This window comes from Spea bombifrons, chromosome 8 (genome assembly GCF_027358695.1).
Source record: "Spea bombifrons isolate aSpeBom1 chromosome 8, aSpeBom1.2.pri, whole genome shotgun sequence".
NCBI classification, from domain to species: Eukaryota; Metazoa; Chordata; class Amphibia; order Anura; family Pelobatidae; genus Spea; species Spea bombifrons.
The window spans coordinates 20,258,223-20,278,935 of NC_071094.1; the positions used below are offsets into that span (position 1 = coordinate 20,258,223).

General features: G+C 41.7%; 1 protein-coding gene across 1 annotated transcript in view; it reads right to left on the reverse strand.

Moving 5' to 3' along the window:
* FRMPD3 (FERM and PDZ domain containing 3) overlaps positions 1–20,713 on the reverse strand; it is a 212,831-nt gene that overhangs the window by 49,840 nt on the left and 142,278 nt on the right. The window contains 1 exon segment of the mRNA XM_053473702.1: positions 4,343–4,522. Within this exon segment, the coding sequence (XP_053329677.1) occupies positions 4,343–4,522 (180 nt within the window).

Below are 20,713 nucleotides of genomic sequence, written 5' to 3' on the forward strand. Positions count from 1 at the left end.
CAATATTTTGCTTTGGGTTTTTTTGTGATTTAGGATATGTTGTGTTCACATAAATTTCATATAATCTTTTCCTCATGATTTAGAATTTTTTGAATGATGAAACACAACGAACATATTTTTTTTATTTAATCTTAAGTATCTTTTTTTCTTCCCTTTTAAGTCAGTAATATTCCTTTTTTCACACTCACATTTATCACCTACACTGTGTTATTCTGGATCTAGTAATATATTCTTTATCACACTCATATTTTTTTGTTTGTTTGTTTTTTCCCTCCTGTTTAGGAAATGTTATCTTCACTTATACTTTTTTACTTCTTGGTATCACTGTAAGGTCCTGGGTCCGTGGTCAGGCGGCTACCATGACCCAGAGCGTCCAAAGATGGTGTGCAGGGGTTACTGCGCAGAAGCGGAGTGGTCAGGTCCTGATGCAGGGCGACCGCACCCTCCAGGGCGCTGAGCACCAAGGGTTATGCAGCCACATACCAGCACCCCGACATGCAGGCACCCTGGAGCAGGTATGATACACAGCACTAGAATCATGTGCAGGATGCTGCAGGCTGGGAGTAGAGAAGCTAAGTAGAGTACAGGAGAAACATAGCAAGCAAGGGGGACAGAGCGAGCAAGGGGGACAGAGCAAGGAGCAAGGGACAGTGAGACCAAGCAAGAAACATAACCAGACAAGACATACATGATACAGGGCACAATACAGGACAGGGAACAAGGCAAGGGACACAGGGGAGTGAGAAGCCAGAATCCTCGGACGCTTCTCCTTTAAGCAAGGATAGGACTTTTTACTGGGACATGGGGAGAACCAAACTCCTCAGATGCTTCAGAGAAAGGAGGGCAAGGTACATAAGAGACAGACAAACATGAATACAGGACTAGCCTAGGACTATAAGATAACAATTGGAGATTTCGTCACATCATATGGCCATAGTATGCTTAGCCCACCACTACGCCAAAGTACTCCAATGGCGGTGGGACTGCCTACAGAGGTACTAAACAAACTAAACATGAAACCCAAACACATATCAGAGAGACATACCTGTAGACTGCAGACTGAGACAAACAGAACACACAGGTGGAAACAGAGCTAACGCAAAGAGCAAGACTGGAATCAAGGAATCAGAGGTACAGGACACAGCATAGAGAAATCCAGGAATGGATTACTGCAAAGGGAGAACTGTAGCAAGGACTAAGGACACTGTAGCAAGGACTAGGGACATGTTAGCAAGGACTAGGGAAACTAAAGACATGCAGCTCCGCAGCCCGTTACTCATAACGATAATCGCATTAATCACAATTAACATACTTAATTTTCTTGATTTTAAATTATAATGCATTATTTTTTTTCAATTTAGAAAATCTTGAACTATAATTTATCACTTACAAGGTATATTTTTTTTCTCACACTCACTTAATATTCACATTTTTTTACATTTTTAATCTATAGTTTTACTTTTTTTTTGTGATTGGACTGTTTTGCGGGTCTCCAATAGAGTCGGCACCTACACATGACTCAGCCTTAATCACTTGACGGGGGAAGAAGCGCATGGATAATACACATGGGAAAGTCGAAAATATGGAATGGATTTGATGAATGTTTGTCTTTGTTTTGGCGGTAATATGAGCTCTCAAGGTGGAGAGAAAGCAAAGCTGTATCAATTATATGACACTTAGATTTGCATCTATAAATTGCCAAGGATTAAATTCTCCATATAAAAGGGCCATATTAATACAATATGCTAATTTCGAGAACAAGTAGATATATGTTTTTTGTAGGAAACACATTGGAAAGCGGGAACTCCTTACCATTGGACATATATCCCATTGTCCCAGCGATTTTTATTAGTGACAAAGTTAAATTTGAAGCGTTGCATTCAGGGTGTGATTATGAAGGCAGATGTAAATATGAAATTTAAATGAACACCATTTTGTATTAAATATACATGTTGTTGTAGACACTTTTGCCAACGTAGAGAAGTCTTGTTAATGATTTCTTTCTCATCCTTAAGTAACGAGATAACATATGTTTACCTGTCTGGATGCTAGGAAGATATTTACTCTTGTGTAAATAAGAACTTTTTACCTTAGTCTATGTTTGATGTGGATTAGTTGTACCCACTATATGCTGAGTGTTACATTTTCTTTGTGAATGGTTTTGTAGCAGTCCCCCTGTAATAGTATTTAAACCCGCTCGCAACAATGAATAAATTGAGAAGTGACTGTGAACGAACACCTTGTGTGTATCTGAATTATTTACTTCTCCTAGATATCTGCGCTTGCCACTCTGAAGGTTCTGCAGATTTACTCAAGAGCTCCTGGGAGGCTTTCGGCTCAAGAGAGGTGTCCCCCATAAGAGGGGGGTTGAAACTTTTTCAGCAGATATGTAGTTCTTAGATGCAAATCGAATGATGTGACCTACACTCTTGTTAACATATATGCACCAAATGTGTCTGCAGTAAAATTATTTTGGGAAAATATTTGATAGAGCCCAAGAAATTGCAAAAAGTTTCATTTTGATTGGTGGAGATTAGTATTCAATATGTAAATCTAGAGAAAAGTATGATGCATGGACTGCATCCAGACGCAAAAATAAAATCTTTAGCTAAATCATTTTCTTTATGCCTTGCACGTAATAAACTATTTATCTGGAGAACGCACAATCCATCTTTGAAAGGTTTTACATATTACTCTTCACTCCATCAATCATACTCTAGAATTGATATGTTTTGTTGGATAATAAGTCTATAGAAATTTGCAACTCTGCATCAATAGGAAATCTGACATGGTCTGACCATGCACCAATCTTTATTAAGATAAAGAACAATGAGGAGTTTAAAATAAGATCAAAATGGAGATTGAATGAATCTATATTACTCTTCTCAACATTTAGGAAGCAACTTATTAATTTAGATAATTTAAATAATGACAATGGGACAGTTTTAGATGCAAAAGCATAACGCTTTTAAATGTACTATGCAGAGTTATCTTATAAAACAGGGTGCAATTATCAAGAAATTGAGGAGACCGATTCTTACAGACTTGTATATCAGATTGGCAGAATTAGAAGCCAGTCACAAATTAAATCCAACAGTTTCGATACCTAAAGATATAAAGACCTACTCGGCCACCAAACAAACCAGTGAGGTATTTAGGGAATATTACAATTCACTGTGTAATATACCACATATAACAAAAAAATAGACTACAGATAGGATCTTTTCTTAATACCTTACATTTGCCAAAACTCTTTAGTGCGAAGCTGGCTCGACTAAATGAGCCTATACAATTTTCTGAAATAAAAAATCTAATTCAAAACCTGCAAAAAGCTAAAGCCCCTGGCCCAGATGGTTTTTCTGCTCCTTTTTATCAATTATTAGACCCGGTCCTCTCCACTACTGTTGAGAGTATTCAGAGAAATCCCATCTAAGAAAAAAATTCCAACTGAAATGCTGCAAGCAATAATAACTCTGATACCTAAAATGGGGAAATATTTAAGTAAAGTAACAAATTATAGACATATATCATTAAAATCTTCTAAAAATCTTGGCTAAGAGATTGAAGGGAGTAATAGGGAAATTAGTGCAACCGTAGGATCTTAAACCTTATTTACGAAGTACATTCTACATAAACTCCTGCCGCTTTTTTAGCACTAAATGCTAAAAAGGCTTTTGATCGGGTAAATTGGTCCTTAATTGAAAAACTTTAACTTTACTCATGTGGAGACCGAAGAACCCTTTCTCCCTGTCCCTGCAGATGCCTCTGGGACACAATCTCAGTTATTCCTGTAGGAGTGATCAAAAGGCTTGTTTGGGCTCCTTTTTGGTGTTGCTGGTCTGCCTGGAAGGCATTTTGCATTCTGTCTTTTAACCAATTTCAAGTACATTGGATCTAAGCCTAGTTCTGACAATTTGTACAGTAACCTTTTGTGTGGAACCATATCATATACCTTATGTGGGCCCTTGACTAGGTAGAAGTGAGCTGAAAAAAGATTTTTTTATAGTAATAAATGTTTCTGGGGTGCTTTACAGCGATTGTATATATTTTGTAAAAGCAAGGACAAAATTTTGTAATTTATTTGTGAAATAAGGTCAAGCTAGCCAATCAAAAGCCTCAACATCTAGATTGAGGAGCATGTATGGCCCATCTTGGGATCATTTGCTCTAACCATTGCAAACACTTTGTGTCTAGCCTCTCTAACAGGATATCTGTTAATTACAAAGCCCTTTTTTGGGAAGATGAGTTTCAGCCTAAAACAATAAGTACATATGTAAAGCAATAAGTACATATGTTAGTCATATAAATAAACATATACAGTACATAGCTTGTTGGTCCATACCTTGTTATCAGTGACGCTTGTCTCTACTCGTGCTACTCCTTGTGATTCACGGAACAGCTGAACCTTTGTCACCTGACTGAACTCAAACAAGACTGTGGTCAGATTGGTCTTCAGGTCAATGACATGACTGATGCCGTGACGTGGACCAACTAGAAGTGTTGTTGCTGGTGTCTTTTCACCCTGAAATATAGTGACTTAGTAACAGGTATTGCATTACAGTACATTTCTTTCCCAGAGTATTAAGAACCCCCCAAGTACAGCAGTACCCCACATGCATGGTTATGGTATGCATCTCAAATAGGGTGACCGCATCAGCCATGCTTTCCAGGACACATATAATACAAATATGGAGGATGTATAAGTGACTAATTGGCTTTACCTGTGATTGTCATCAATAAGAAAAACATACACGTGTCCTGGAAAACATGGCCGATAGGATTACTCTAGTCTCAGATGTTGTGAAGTCAAAACTGGAACACACACTGAAGAGGTCACTGAAGAGCTTGTTATATTGGCCCTGCATATATTTATATAATGTTATCAAATCCTCTCTGAGATGCCGTTTTTCTAGCGTATATAATTTTTACTTTTTTAGTCTCTATTCATAACTAGTATCTCCCAATCCCCGTATTCATTTTGTAGCCCTCCTTTGCACTTTTTCTAGTTCCATAATGTCCTTTTTAAGGACCGGTGCCCAGAATTGTACCGCATATTCAAGGTGAGGTCTTACCAATGGCCTGTAAAGAGGCAAGATAATATCCTCCTCCCTTGAATCAATACCTCTTTTTATGCATGACAAAAGCTTACTGGCCCTCGCACCTGCTTGCTGGCATTGCGCACTGTTGTCAAGTCTGTTGTCAACCGTTATTCCTAAATCCTTCTCAATAATAGTTGTCCCCAAGGATATTTCATTTCAAGAATAGGTTGCATTTTTATTATTTTTACCATAATGCATAACTTTCTCTCTATATAATTTCTCTATATTGAACCTCATCCCCACTTGTGCGCTTAGTCCCCAACACTGTCTAAATCTTCCAGCAAAGAAGAAACATCAAGATTAGTCTGAATTATCCTGCCTAATTTTGTGTCATCAGCAAAAACTGTGACATGGCTCTCAATGTGGCTTGGGAGATCATTTATAAATAAATTAAAAAGAAGAGGACCTAGGACAGACCCCTGAGGCACTCCACTTTAGGGCTGCAACTAACGATTATTTTCATAATCGATTAGTTGGCCGATTATTTTTTCGATTAATCGGACAAAAAAAATGAATGTCAATTTTTCATTTATTTAAAATAATTTAATAAACAAATGATGTTAAATACAAATAGCAGAATAAAAAAAACTCTGATAAAGTGCATTTCTTGTCTTTATTTCCTAACCAGCACATAACTTATGCACATTTGAGCTTGCCATGCTGCCTCCCAGACATGCCACGCTGCCTCCCAGACATGCCACTCCACTCTACCCCCACATATGCCACTCCACTCTACCCCCAGATATGCCACCGTGGCCCCAGATATGCCTTATACCCCCTGATACACCACTCCATCCTCCCCAGACATGCCACACTGCTCTCCCCAGATATGCCACTCCATTCTACGCCCAGATAAGCCACTGTGGCCCCAGATATGCCTTATACACCGATACACCACTCTGTCCTCCCCAGACATGCCACACTGCCCTACCCACAGATGCCTTATATACCCTATATGCCTTATACCCCCAGATATGTTACTCCGCGCCCTCCCCAGATATGCCTTATACGCCCCCAGATATCTCATAGTCCCCTCATAGAGTCACAGACCCGTTCGCATCACACTGACACCATACTTTTATAAAAGTAAGTACTGGGTTAATCTTCACTGCCCCCAGGATTTAGATTCCCCTTAGTTTGCCCCCCCTTTACCTCTAACTGCACCTTAAGTTAACTTTATTAAATTAATTAAATTAACCCTCAGTCCTCATCATTAAATTAACCCTAAACACCCCATTAACCATAACTACCCCTGAATTAACCATAAACACCCCATTAACCACAACTGCCCCTAAATTAACCCTAAACACCCCATTAACCACAGCATCCCCTAAATTAACCCTAAATACCCCATCAACCACAGCATCCCCTAAATTAACCCTAAAGACCCCATCAACCACAGCATCCCCTAAAATAACCTTAAACACACCAGTAACCATAACTGCCCCTAAATTAACCCTAAACATCCTATTAACCATAAATGCCCCTAACTTAACCCCACCTCCCCTAACTTTCAGCAGCCCAAATATTAATTTTATACTCACAGTTAGATGAGTGTTTTAGCCATGTGGTTCTGGGAGAAGGAAGGGGCGGGACCAGTTGTCACAGTGATTACAGGGAGGAACTGGTAAGTAGGAACTGCTGCTGTGAGTCACTGAAACGGATTATATAATGAGGGTTTTTTTTCAGAGCGTTTACTCTGAAAAAACCCTAATTTTATAATCGATAAAAATCGATTCAACTAATCGATAATGAAATTCGTTGGCAATGATTTTCATTATTGATTATTATCGATTTTATCGATTAGTTGTTGCAGCCCTACTCCACTTAATACCTGCGCACAGGCTGAGAAACATCCATTCACAACAACCCTCTGCATTCTATCTTTTAGCCAATTTCCGATCCAAATACAGACATTTGCCCCTAAGCCTATTTCTGTTAATTTGTAGAGTAGCCTTTTATGTGGAACCGTATCAAATGCCTTAGCAAAGTTCCCTTTAGGGCCGACACTTTGTCAAATGCATTGGTAGCCATAATCTTGGCTAAATCACATGCCACCAAAGTTTACAACATGCTGCTAAGCGTTAACACTGAGAAAGCTTTTGACCAGGTTGCTTGAGCACTAATAAGAGCCCTATATTATAATCTTGCTATGGAAGTTGCAACCAACAACCTGGACTCTGCCCCAATCATGAGACACGGGATGATGTCCTTAGCTATCTCTCCTATCCCCAGATCAGGATGGCCCTTGTGTTTAACATACTGGAATTATATGGACAATAACGGGCTTCTGCATCAACTGCACTAAATCCAAAACCCTATGCCTGGACTCCACCAGATGACCCCCTTACCTACCCAAAATGTGGATTCATTGGCCCCTTAGCAGTATTGGATAATTAGGTACTTAGATTCCAAAAAACAAATCTCCTCTACATAAAAAACTATAAACCTATTATTCAAAAAATATTGAAAGAATTGAGTGGCTGGGAAGATCTGTGGCTCTCATAATCAGGTAGAATTGCACTGCTAAATATGTCCACCTTTCAGGAACTTTTGTATTTTTTTCCCCAGATATTGCCTTTAGTTCCCACAAAATCTGATAAAAATCGCTATACAAAGCATTTTAAATATTTCGTATGGAGAGAGAAACATCCAAAAACAGCATTGAAATCCTTGCACACACAAAGTATAATTTAGGACTAAACCTTCCAAACCTCAAATTTTATAACAAGGCGGCCCTCTACAGACATGTGGCAGACTGGGTAACATTGAATCTGGATCAGCAATTCATTGACTGACTTGCAGTGCTGGCCTTACTCCATACCCTGTTCTTATTGCTCCTTTATTACTCTTATAAGCCACAATCAAAGCATGGAAACTTACAAGGATGCAATTGAGATTGCATTGGCAATATACCGTATTTGCTCGATTATAAGACGACCCCCCAAATCTGAATATTTATTTAGGAAAAAAAAGAAAAAGCCTGAATATAAGACGACCCTATAGGAAAAAAGTTTTACCAGTAAATGTTAATGAAAAATATTTTGGTTTTATTTCCTTCTATTTTCCAACCTGCCCCCCAGTTATGCACATCTGCCCCAGAAATGCCTTATACCCCCTATATGCCACTGTGCCCCATGATATGCCTTTTAACCCTCTAAATGCCACTGTGCCCCATGATATGCCTTTTGACCACCTATGTGCCACTCTGCCTCCAGAAATGCCTTATACCCCTATATGCCACTCTGGCATTTAGAGGGTTAAAAGGCATATTATGGGGAAGAGTGGCATATAGGGAGGTTTAAGGCATTCAGGAGGCAGTGGCGTATAGAGGGTTAAAAAGGCATTTCTGGAGGCAGAGTGGCATTAAGGGAGTTAAAAGGCATTTCACAGAGCACTCTGCCTCCAGAAATGCCCTATGCCCCCCATTTAACACTCCACCCCCCCCAAACTTACCGGTGCTTCTGACTTCCCTGTCATGTAGCCGGGGCAGCGTGTAGATCCCATGCACTTACACTGCAGCCGGAAGGAGGCGTGGCTAGCAGCGGGGGTTGTCTGCGTCCATCGCGCAAACCTTCCCCGACTGTCAGAGATGAGAGTTCCCGGCACCGGGAAAAAGCTTCTGGTCTGTGGGAGGGTTCCCAAATTTTTGTACGGATTCCCTTACTAATAAAAAAGCCTTCTTACATTCTACATTGATAGTTAATTTGTAAATGTAAATCTTCCCGGTGGATTGCAATGCAGATTTTTGAGGCTAATAGGATTTGGATGACTAAACTTTTTTGTGAACAGGTGAGGACGAGAAGATCTAAATGAAACAAAAATATATAAGAGGAGATTTTTATTCTGACCCCAAATAGCTTTAAGAAGAAATCTGATATCTAATTTCCTCATATTGCCACCACGTATGCTAAAAAGTACCTGAATATTTGGAGCATCTCCAGCAGAGTTTGGATATATCTTTATTGAATTTATGGATTTGGGTTGGAACCATATGCCACCTATATAGTATTTTAAGGTGAAGTTTGTGAATTCCAAAGCAGCGAGTAATTTTCCTAATCTGTTGAACCATTTATTAATATTTATATGTCTACCCACATCTACCTCACCTTTCTGGGTTCTTTTTTCTAGGATATCTGAGGGTGCCCTACATTTTTCCTGTCTCCTTGTACCGGTTCAAAAAAGTTTAGAAAGGGATCTTCTGACCTGGACCGCTCCGCTCCAGGTCATAAGGGCCTTTCCTATACTATTTTGAACCAGCACAGGGAGACAGGAAAGTATTGGGGTCACGTGACATCATGTGACCCCATGGTGAAACCGAGGCTGCCTGCACAGTGTGCAAGCAGTTGGACAGCAATCGTCACGAGCGATGAGAGGCAAGCAGGGGCGGGCGGGATGTACATATATATATAAATGTGTTTTTATATATGTGTCAACCCAGGATGCGGAGCTGCATATCTTTTGTTTCCCTGTCTTGCTGTGATCCATTTTCTGTATGTTCTGTCCTGAACCTCTGATTCCTTGATTCCAGTCTTGCTCTTTGCTTCAGCTCTGTTTCCTTTATAAGGTGTGCCCCACCCATGTGTTCTGTTTGTTTCAGTCAGCAGTCTAAATGTAGGTCTCAGTGCTATGTGTTTGGATTTCATGTTTGGTTTGTTTAGTACCTCTGTAGGCAGGAATTTAGCGTTAGGACCCACCGTCATTGGAGTACTTTGGCGTAGTGGTGGGCTAAGCATACTATGGCCATAAGATGTGACAGAATCTCCAATTGTTATCTTATAGTCCTAGTCTAGTCTTGTTTGGTCCTGTGATTTCTGTGTATTCTTGTCATGTGTCACCTGGTAAGTCTTGTCAGTTCTGTGCCTTGTTGTCCTGTCCTGTCTTGAATCCCCACTAGAGGGGTGTCCTGTCTTGTAACCCCGCTAGAGGGATGTCCTGTCTAGTAACCCCGCTAGAAGGGTGTCCTGTCTTGTTCATGTCAGATCCCGAGTATTCCTTGTCTTGTTCCCTGTTGTGCCCTGTATCATGTATATCTTGTCTGTTACGTTTCTTGCCTGGTCTCCCTATCCCTTGCTCGCTATGTTTCTGCTATATACTCTGCTTAGCTTCCATACTCCCAGCCTGCAGCATCCTGCACATGATTCCAGTGCTATGTCTCATGCCTGCTCCAGGATGCCTTCAGGATTTCTCCAAGTTCGGTTCTGTCATCATCTGCTATGTCAGGGCGCTGGTACGTGGATGCCCACCGGGAGAGTGCTGTCGCACTGCACCAGGCCCTGTCCAACTCCGCTACTGCACCGTAATTCCTGCACACAATCTTTGGGCGTTCTGGGTCTTTACAGTCGTCTGTATGGACCTGGTTCGTGACAATGTATGTGAGCCTGGATGTGTAATTGTGTGTGTGTGAGCATAGATGTGTAGGTGTTTGTGTGAGAGCATGTATGTGTAGGTGTTTGTGTGAGAGCATGTATGTGTAGGTGTTTGTGTGAGAGCATGTATGTGTTGGTGTTTGTGTGAGAGCATGTATGTGTTGGTGTTTGTGTGAGAGCATGTATGTGTTGGTGTTTGTGTGTGAGCATGTATGTGTTGGTGTTTGTGTGTGAGCGTGTATGTGTAAGTGGGTGAAATGGAGTGTGTGTTAGAATGAATATGTATTTTAGTGAGTATAATTAAGTGTGTGTAATTACATATGTGTGCCAGATTGTATGTTGGAAGGGGGGGGCAAAGAACGCAAAGAAATTGGGGTGGTCCAGGCCAATTTTCGCACCGCGGCCCTGGGGTTTCTAGTTACTCCCTTGCTCTGGACCATGTCAATATTGGTGACATTTTCCCTTTTAGAGGCTCGAATATATTCCTCACTCATATACTACCCAGAAAAAGCAAATGTGACAAGATAACCTGTGTGTGCAAGAACAACAAGATGTCTGATGGGAAGGAGATGAATAGTGACTTACAGGATATACCATCAGAAAATGAATTTTTTACTGGGTTATCTGAGTTTATGAGGATGCAAAATGAGCACAGATCCATAGGCAAAGTCTGTGGGTAATGTGAATTATCCACAACAGATTCTCAGATTTCCCCACTTTGAAATTAAAGGTAATTTACTTTATCAGGTACATAAGGCAATAGGGAAGTCTACCAACAATTATTAGTACCTGGCCCTGACAGACAAGAGCTTTTGAAACTGGCTCATACTATTCCCTTATCAGGTCACCTTGGACAGAGAAACTCTGGCTAGGTTATTAGTCTGGTTCTTTTGTCTAGGGAGTTATAAGGAAGTAGCTGACTTTTGCTCTTCCTGTCCAGATTGCCAGCTGGTTGCCCCTAAAGGCATAAAAAGAGCTCCTAAAGAATAGAGGTGAACATAGGTGGTCATCTTGAAAAAAGTACCTCAAGTTATCAGATATATTGGCTGTAACATAGTAACATAGTTCATAAGGTTGAAAAAAGACCAAAGTCCATCAAGTTCAACCTATATACATATTGTGTCCCTACTGTGTTGATCCAGAGGAAGGCAAAAAACCCTTATGAAGCAGATGCCAATTGCCCCATACCAGGGGGAAAATTCCTTCCCGACTCCAAATATGGCAATCAGAATAAATCCCTGGATCAACATTCTGTCCCTATTAATCTAATATCCATAACTTGTAATATTATTGCTTTCAAGAAACACATCCAGGCTCCTTTTAAACTCTTTTATTGAGTTTACCATTACCACTTCCTCTGGCAGAGAGTTCCATAGTCTCACCGCTCTTACTGTAAAGAACCCCCGTCTGTGCTGGTGTAGAAACCTTCTTTCCTCCAGCCGTAGAGGATGTCCCCTTGTTATAGATACAGTCCTGGGTATAAATAGGTCCTGGGAGTGATCTCTGTACTGCCCCCTTATATATTTATACATAGTTATTAAGTCCCCCCTAAGCCGTCTTTTTTCCAAACTAAATAACCCTAATTCTGATAATCTTTCTGGGTACTGTAGTCCTTCCATTCCCCTTATTACTCTGGTTGCCCGTCTTTGAACCCTCTCCAGCTCCACTATATCTTTCTTGTACACTGGTGCCCAGTACTGTACACAGTATTCCATGTGTGGTCTGACTAGTGACTTGTACAATGGTAGAATTATTTCCTTGTCGTGGGCATCTATGCCCCTTTTGATGCACCCCATGATTTTATTTGCCTTAGCAGCAGCTGCCTGACACTGGTCGCTACAGGTAAATTTACTGTTAACCAAGACTCCTAAGTCCTTTTCCATGTCAGTCGTCCCCAGTGTTTTCCCATTTAATACATATTCCCAGCCTGGATTTTTCTTCCCCATGTGCATAACCTTACATTTATCTGTGTTGAACCTCATCTGCCACATCCCAGCCCAAGCCTCCAACCTATGCAGATCCATTTGTAATCGTGCACTGTCCTCTGTTGTGTTAACCACGTTACAGAGCTTAGTATCGTCTGCAAAGATTGATACTTTACTATACAATCCATCTACAAGGTCATTAATAAATATATTAAAAAGAATAGGACCCAAAACTGACCCCTGTGGTACCCCACTAGTAACAGTCACCCACTCAGAGTATGTACCATTAATAACCACCCTCTGTTTCCTATCACTGAGCCAGTTACTTACCCACATACACACATTCTCCCCCAGCCCAAGCATTCTCATTTTATGTACCAGCCTTTTATGCGGCACCGTATCAAATGCTTTGGAAAAATCAAGATATATGACATCCAGCGATTCACCCCGATCCGGTCTTGAGCTCACCTCCTCATAAAAGCTGATCAGGTTAGTTTGACAGGACCGATCCCTTGTAAACCCATGCTGATATGGAGTCATACATTTATTTTCATTGAGATTCTCCAAAATAGCATCTCTTAGGAAAGGCTCAAACAGTTTACATACAACAGAGGTTAAACTAACAGGGCTATAATTCCCAGGGTCACTTTTTGTCCCCTTTTTGAATATTGGCACAACATTTGCTATGCGCCAGTCCTGGGGAACAGACCCTGTCACTATAGAGTCCTTGAATATTAGAAATAGGGGTCTGTCTATTACATTACTTAACTCCCTTAGAACGCGGGGGTGAATGCCATCTGGACCTGGTGATTTGTCTATTTTGATTTTTTTTAGGCGGCACTGCACTTCTTCCTGGGTTAGACAGGCGACATGTACTGGGGCATTTATCTCATCCTGCTGTATATTACCTGGCATTTCATTTTCCTCTGTGAATACAGCAGAGAAGAATATATTTAATAGATTAGCTTTTTCCTGATCCCCGTCTATAACTTCTCCCTCATTACTTTTTAAGGGGCCAACGCTTTCATTTTTAACCTTTTTACTATTTATATAGTTAAAGAACATTTTGGGGTTTGTTTTACTCTCTTTGGCAATGAGCCTTTCTGTCTCCACTTTTGCTGCTTTTATCTGATGGTTGACTATGCAGCCAGACCATTCCTTTATGATGGCTAAAGTGATAGCCACTGAACTACTGAAACTATATTTCTGGGTTGGTGTTTCTAGATAAATTGTGACTGACCAGGGAACTAACTTTATATCCAACTTGAAGGCTGAAGTCTGTACCTTACTGAAAATAAAAACATTAAGAACCTCTGTTTATCATCCTCAAACAGATGGCATAGTGGAGAGGTTTAGTAGAAACCTAAAGGCTATCTTTAAGAAGTTTGTATCCACAGATGTATGGTATCGGGATAAACTGCTTCCTTCTCTCTGATTTGCTGTTAGAGAAGTTCTGCATTGTTCAACATTATTTTCACAGTTTCAGTGACTGTATGACAGGCAGTCTAGGGGTATCTTTGATATGGTGAATGAAATACGGGAGAAGCAAATCCCTATGTCAGAGAATATGGTTAAAAATTTAGTGGGGATATTGGTCGGAGAAAATGTCGAACCAGCTCAGTTGTTACATGAACAGCAGTATAACAGGGGGCACTTCAAATGGCATTTCAGCAAGATGATAGGGTTCTGCTGTCCTCTGCCCCACACAGCTACAGGGATTCAGGAAGATGCGCCAGAGAGCCAATCTCCCCAGCGGCAGTCAGAGCACCAGAGAGGGGATGCAGACAGCATCACTCCCCATCGGTAGCCAGAGGACAGGGAAGGGGAGGCAGGTGGCATAACTCCCCAGAGTGAGGACCTGGGAGGAGGGGCAGCGGGCCCATCTCCCCAGCAGCAGATCCCAATTCAGGGATCTGAGGAAACTCTCCTCCCTCCCCAGCGGCAGGCCGACACAACAGATACCTTAGCCTCAGCTGAAGTGATGGCCACAGGGCAGAGCACCGCAGGGCTCTGCCCAACACCTGCAATGGCTACAGGGATCAAGGGAAATGCATCAGCTGGCCCATCTCCACAGCGGCAGCCAGAGCTCCAGGGAAGGGATGCAGGCGGCATCATTCCCCAGAGGCCTCTGCTTCTCAATGGTTACAGGGATCCAGGGAGATGCAGCAGCCGGCCCAACTCCCCAGCGGAGTAAGTGCCTTGCTTCCATTACTGAAACTTGGCTGGATGAAAACATAGGGCCAATCTTGGAAGCGGCAGTCCCAAGCAATTATTCAGTGCACCACTGCCCTAGATTAGACCGCAAGGGTGGAGGAGTGGCAATCTGCATCAAATCCTCTTTAAATCCTAGGCCACTCTCAAGGGAAGGGATTCATAGAGGAACTTGCAGATCTTGTGACAGGGCTAATCCTGGAACACCCAAAATGGCTAATCCTGGGGGACTTCAATGCCTGGATTGATGACACAGCTTCCCAACTTGGGCAGGATCTCCTAAACATGATGAGTAGTTTTGGCTTCACACAAACTGTCACATCTGCCACTCATGCAAGAGGCCACATACTCGACCTGGTGTTCCAACTTGAACTTGATATCCCTGCTGTAAAAATAAACCCAGTAGTGTGGTCAGATCATCACTGCCTAAACTTCTCCATCTCCTCAGAGCGAACCAAACTTCCCCCTCCAAGGCTAGCCAAACGTCGCTCATTAAAGGGTTTGACTTCACCAATCTTTTTATCAAACCTCGACCTAACAGAATTACTGGGCATCTGCAAAGACCCCAACCTATTAGTCCAACAGTATAATAAGAGGGTGAGTGATACATTAAACAGCCTTGCTCCGCTTCGCATCGAACCTATAAAAACCATCCGCCATGCTCCATGGTTTGACGACACTATCAGAATGCTGAAGAAAAAAGGCCGTAAGCTTGAAAGAAGGTGGCGTAAAACAAACAACCAGGATGATAAGCGCTCCTTAACCGAGCACATTACCGACTACCAACTCACAATTTCTAAGAAGAAATCTACATTCCTGTCTCGTGAAATCAGCCTAGCACACAACAGACCGGCCCAGCTCTTTCGCACCGTAGAAAGACTCTGCAACCCATCTTGCCTGCATACCTCCACAAATCTTACACAGTCCAAATGTGAAGATTTTGCAGCCTACTTTTCAGATAAGATAGCTTCCATCCAGACCTCTATTTCAAAAGGACAGCCAAAGGCATTACAGAGGTACAAAAACAGGGGTTCAAATTCCCCCACCCTGTGGACAAGTTTTAACATTCTAGGCAAGGAAGAAATCATCTCAATCACAGAAAACCTGCGGGCAACCACCTGTGACTTAGATCCTGCACCTACATATCTCCTCCCTGCATGCTCAGAAACAGTAGGCCCAGTTTTTACAAAAATAGTCCAATGTTCTCTGGACTGGAGTTTTTCCAGACCTACTGAAAGAAGCAATCGTTAAACCTCTGCTAAAAAAGCCTTCCTTAGACCCAGAATGCTTAAAGAACTATAGGCCTGTCTCCAACCTCCCGTTTCTGGGAAAAATCATTGAAAAATGTGTGTTAATGCAACTAGAGGCCCATCTGTCAAGTTATAATATATTTGATTATTTCCAATCAGGCTTCAGAAAACGTCATAGCACTGAAACTGCCCTGGTTCGCGCTCTGAATGATCTCTTGATGGCAAGAGACAAGGGTGATCATTCAATCCTAATTCTTCTAGACCTGTCAGCAGCATTTGACACCATTGATCATAAGATTCTTATTGAGCAGCTGCAAGACCTATGCGGGCTGGGAGGCACAGTTCTAACATGGTTTAACTCATTCCTCACAAACAGGTCACTGAGGGTTTCATCAGGAATGTGTTCCTCAGCTCCCACACCACTAACATGTGGAGTAACACAAGGATCCATTCTATCTCCCACTCTATTTTCCATATACATGCTCCCACTGGGGGACATCATCAGGCAACATGGATTAAGATACCAATGCTATGCAGATGACACGCAACTCTACCTTTCCTTTGCGCCAGGAACTAAGGATCCAACATCTCTTTTCAACAGATGCTTAGCAGATCTCTTAGAATGGATGCAAGCTAGTTGGTTAAAGGTAAATCCTGATAAAACAGAAGTCCTGTTGATCAGAGGACAAAAGATAACTCGGCCGATCCTAGGAAATACTAACACAACTGGCATAGAATTCGGGGGTTCAGAGCTACTCAGGTCAAGTGAAGTGCGAAATCTCGGAGTACTCCTTGACAATGGTTTGTCACTTAAACGTCAAATCTCTGCTGCAACAAAATCTGCCTTCTTCCATTTGAGGAATATAGCCAGGATAAAGCACCTAATCCCACCAGAGGATACTGCCACCCTAATCCATGCATTTGTGACATCTCGTCTGGATTATTGCAATGCTCTGTATGTAGGCCTCCCAGAAAAAGATCTTCACAAACTGCAGTTGGCTCAGAAGGCAGCAGCCAGACTATTAAATCAACCCCGCTCTTGCCATATTACGCCTATTTTACGGTCTCTCCATTGGCTTCCTATCAAATGGAGAATTCACTTTAAGATAGGTGTGTTGTCATTTAAAGCCCTAAAGGACCAGGGACCATGTTACCTGAAAGAGCTATTAACACCCTACATCCCTGCTCGACCCCTCCGATCCAAACATATGTCTCTTCTCTCATTACCCAAAGTGCGCACAAAATCCGGCTCCAACGCATTCTGCCATGCTGCTCCCACATTCTGGAACTCTCTACCACTTTCAATCAGAGAGGCTCCATCTTTAGAGACTTTTAAAAAAAGACTTAAAACCCATCTTTTCTCCCAATCCTTCAGATAATTCACTCTTTCTCGTATGCATATACCTGTAAAGTGCTTTGAGTCCCACTGGGAGAAAAGCGCTATATAAATACTTGTTGTTGTTGTTAGGAGATGGCGCAGCTGGCACACCAGAGGCAGATAGGAGCTGAGAAACCTGTCCTCCCTCTCCAGCGGTAATGGGGGAACAACTGGGAGACGTGGCTACTATATCATAAAAATAAAAAACTTTCATAATTTGATTATGTGCTTACCTAAAGAAGAGTTAAGGGGGACAAAGGGGATCTGGTAAGCACTTCTGGACCAGGTGTTTTTTTTTTTTTTTTTACCATGCTTGCACTAAACAACCAGAGCAGTTTTTGTGCTTTTGCTATGTCTGTGAAAAGAAAAACTGCTAAACAAAAGTATTTTTTTTGAAAGTTGACACCCCACAGTATTTTACTAGGGGCATTTGAACACTTTTTATTTAACAATTTTAGCACCAGTCAGTCCTAAACATTGCAGCTAAATTTTATTTTTAACAAATCCATTCTGTCCAAAAAGAGTATTTCAGTACATTTATTTCCCTGAAATTACTGAAAAAAACGTTTGATTTGTATTCAGAAACACCCCTGAGTACAGGAATACCCTATATACATGGATAGAGCATTTATTTTAGGCCTTGCAGGTTCAAAATTGGAACATGCGCATTACAGTTTTCACAGACACAGTATAGGTCCCATATTTCATTTTAACCCCCTAAAACTATACATTTTCAATCACTAGACAGCTCAGGGAACCTAGTTAGGAGCATATTGGCCTTTCCCCTGCAGCTGATTCCACACCAACCTCTTGAAAAGTTAGTCTAACATCCACTTTGCAGTTTCACCATGTTTATTTTTCTGAGTGCATATGTGAAAGAACAAAAAATGTCTTGATTTGTGTTCAATAACACCCACCGAGTACAGAAATAACCCACATGCATGGATAATTCATGTTCTCAGACATTGTGACGTCAAAACTGGAACATGTGCATTTCAGTTTTCAAAGTCGGAATTTTGACAGAACACTTAATGGGGCCTTTGTCTCATTTCAGACACAGTAAAGGTCCTATATAAATTTAACCTTGTAAAACTATATATTCCCAGAAAGCACAAGTCACCCCCTTACCGTTCAGTTTAGTGAAAACAGGGGTTAGCTGATAGCATAAGGGGTAACATTAGGATTGTGTTGGCGGATAGTTATCGGTAGGATTAGATGTTAGGTTACAGTACTGTATAGTGTTAGAGATGATGATCGGAGTAGGTCCCTGGCTATTGAAGTGAGATGGATCAATAATTAGTGACCAAAAAAGTAATTAATCAATGGTCACATAGCATTTTATTAGGCTAAGAAGTGCTGGCAGCAGCGGAGGTTGTCAGCGCACATTGAACAGACCTCCACTGGCTGCAGGAGCGATCATGCAGCTGGGTAATGTTGTGGCACGTCCCCATAATTGTGTGGGGACCAAAGGAACACAAAGCCCCCTTTTCTGAAGCTGGGAAGGCGATAGCTGGTTTACCGGCAGTTGCGTATTGAGCCTGTAGATTCACTCATTTAGGAGTGATCGAAGGCTCGGGGGGGGGCTCGGAGTGTCTGTGTTGGTCTGCCCACACACCGGGGGCAGACAGCAGCAGTACCCCCGCAATCACCATGATTTGGGTATGACGTACCTGGTACGTCACTGGACGTTAAGGGTTTAATTAAACATATGTTTGGTTCACTGTGCACACAAAGAGCACAAACATTCACAAGCACTTGGGGAGCTGGTGCGCAAACTCCCAGTGCATCACTACCATGAAGCTCTTTCAGAAATTAACCCAGCCATTATCAGACACCTGTATGGATGCCTGAAAGATTTTTTGTCCCACCAGCATAAGCTGCTAGCCCTAAACCTAAAAGACAGACACAGACCATTATCCCAAACTTTAAGGTAGGCACTACGCATCCAGTAGGTAGCGTTCCCCTGGTGTCTGCCAAACCCAGATTAGTCCAGCAGGTTTCTAGCTAGTGAAGCATTATTTATCAGTCCAGAGCACATGGTTTCACAGCACCAGAGTCTAGTAGCAACGAGATTTACACAACTCCAGTCGATGGTCAGCCACGGAACTGACCTGAGGTAAAGGTGGCAGATTTAAAGTCACTAGACTCTTCAGTACAACCCATTCTACTGCTTCTATGTGTTTCTATGAAGATGGTATGCTTACGCTTTTGATTTTATATACCTATTAACAATGGGTGTGGCTGGAACAAGTAAACTCAATCATCAGGAGGTCATACATACTGTCAGGCTCCATTCAGGCTGCGGAGCTGCTTCTCTCTTGTCCCCCCCCCCCGTCTCGCTAGCGTTTCCACCCATCTCGCTAGAGTTTCCTCTTTGCTGTAATCCATTCCTGGATTTCCATATTCTCTGTTCTGTGCTTCTGATTCCTTGATTCCAGTTCTGCTCTTTGCTTCAGCTCTGTTTCCTTTATAAGGTGTGCCCCACCCATTTGTTATGTTTATCTTAGTCTGCAGTCTAGAGGTATGTCCTTGCCCTCTGTGTTTAGGTTCAAAGTTTTAGCTTATTCGTAATTCAGTAGGCAGGGTTTAGTGCTAGGACCCACTGAATAATGGAGTACTTTGGCATAGTGGTGGGCTAAGCATACTATGGCCATATGATGTGACGGAATCTCCAATTGTTATCACATAGTCCTAGGCTAGTTCCTGTATTCACGTTTATCTGTCTCTTATGTATCATTGCCCTTTTTCCCCTTAATCATCTGAGGATTTCGGTTCCTCTCTCCTCTCACCATGTCCCAGTTAAGATGTCCTATCCGTGGATTCCGGCTCCTTACTCCATCCCTTGTGGTCCTTGTTCCCTGTCCTTTGTTGTGTCCTATATTATGTATGTCTTGTCTGGCTATGTTTCTTGCTCGGTCTCCCTGTTCCTTGCTCGCTCTGTTAATTATATCGGGCTGGTCTCCAAATGTTTCCAGGGCTGCTTTTCAGTCCCGGTCCTTCCCTGCTGCTAGTATATAAAGTATATACTTGGAAGTTATATACAGTATGTCACACAACCCAATGTGATTTGTGAGGACAAGCAAACAGCACTGTACCAACACGCTTATGCATACATAATCATAATGTCAGACATTCTTACATAATGTCACAGATAACAACAAAGCCCAAAATGTTTTAATTGTGTAATTATAGTAGCGATAGATATGATTGTTTCATGTGAAGAAATCAAGACACTGTAAGCTGTTAGTTTGAGGAATCATGTTGAACTGTATAACTACATCCAGGTCAGAGGTTGGACCAGGAAAACAGTAAGTACAAGGCAATGCAATATTACCATAAACAAACAGTCACAGTATTTGCATAATAACTCCATAACAAATAAATAAATGTTATTGTTATACATTGTTATAATATTTGGGATTTACCTCTATTAAAATGAGTATTATGTTATCTATAATAAATATACTATTTTTTATTGTTC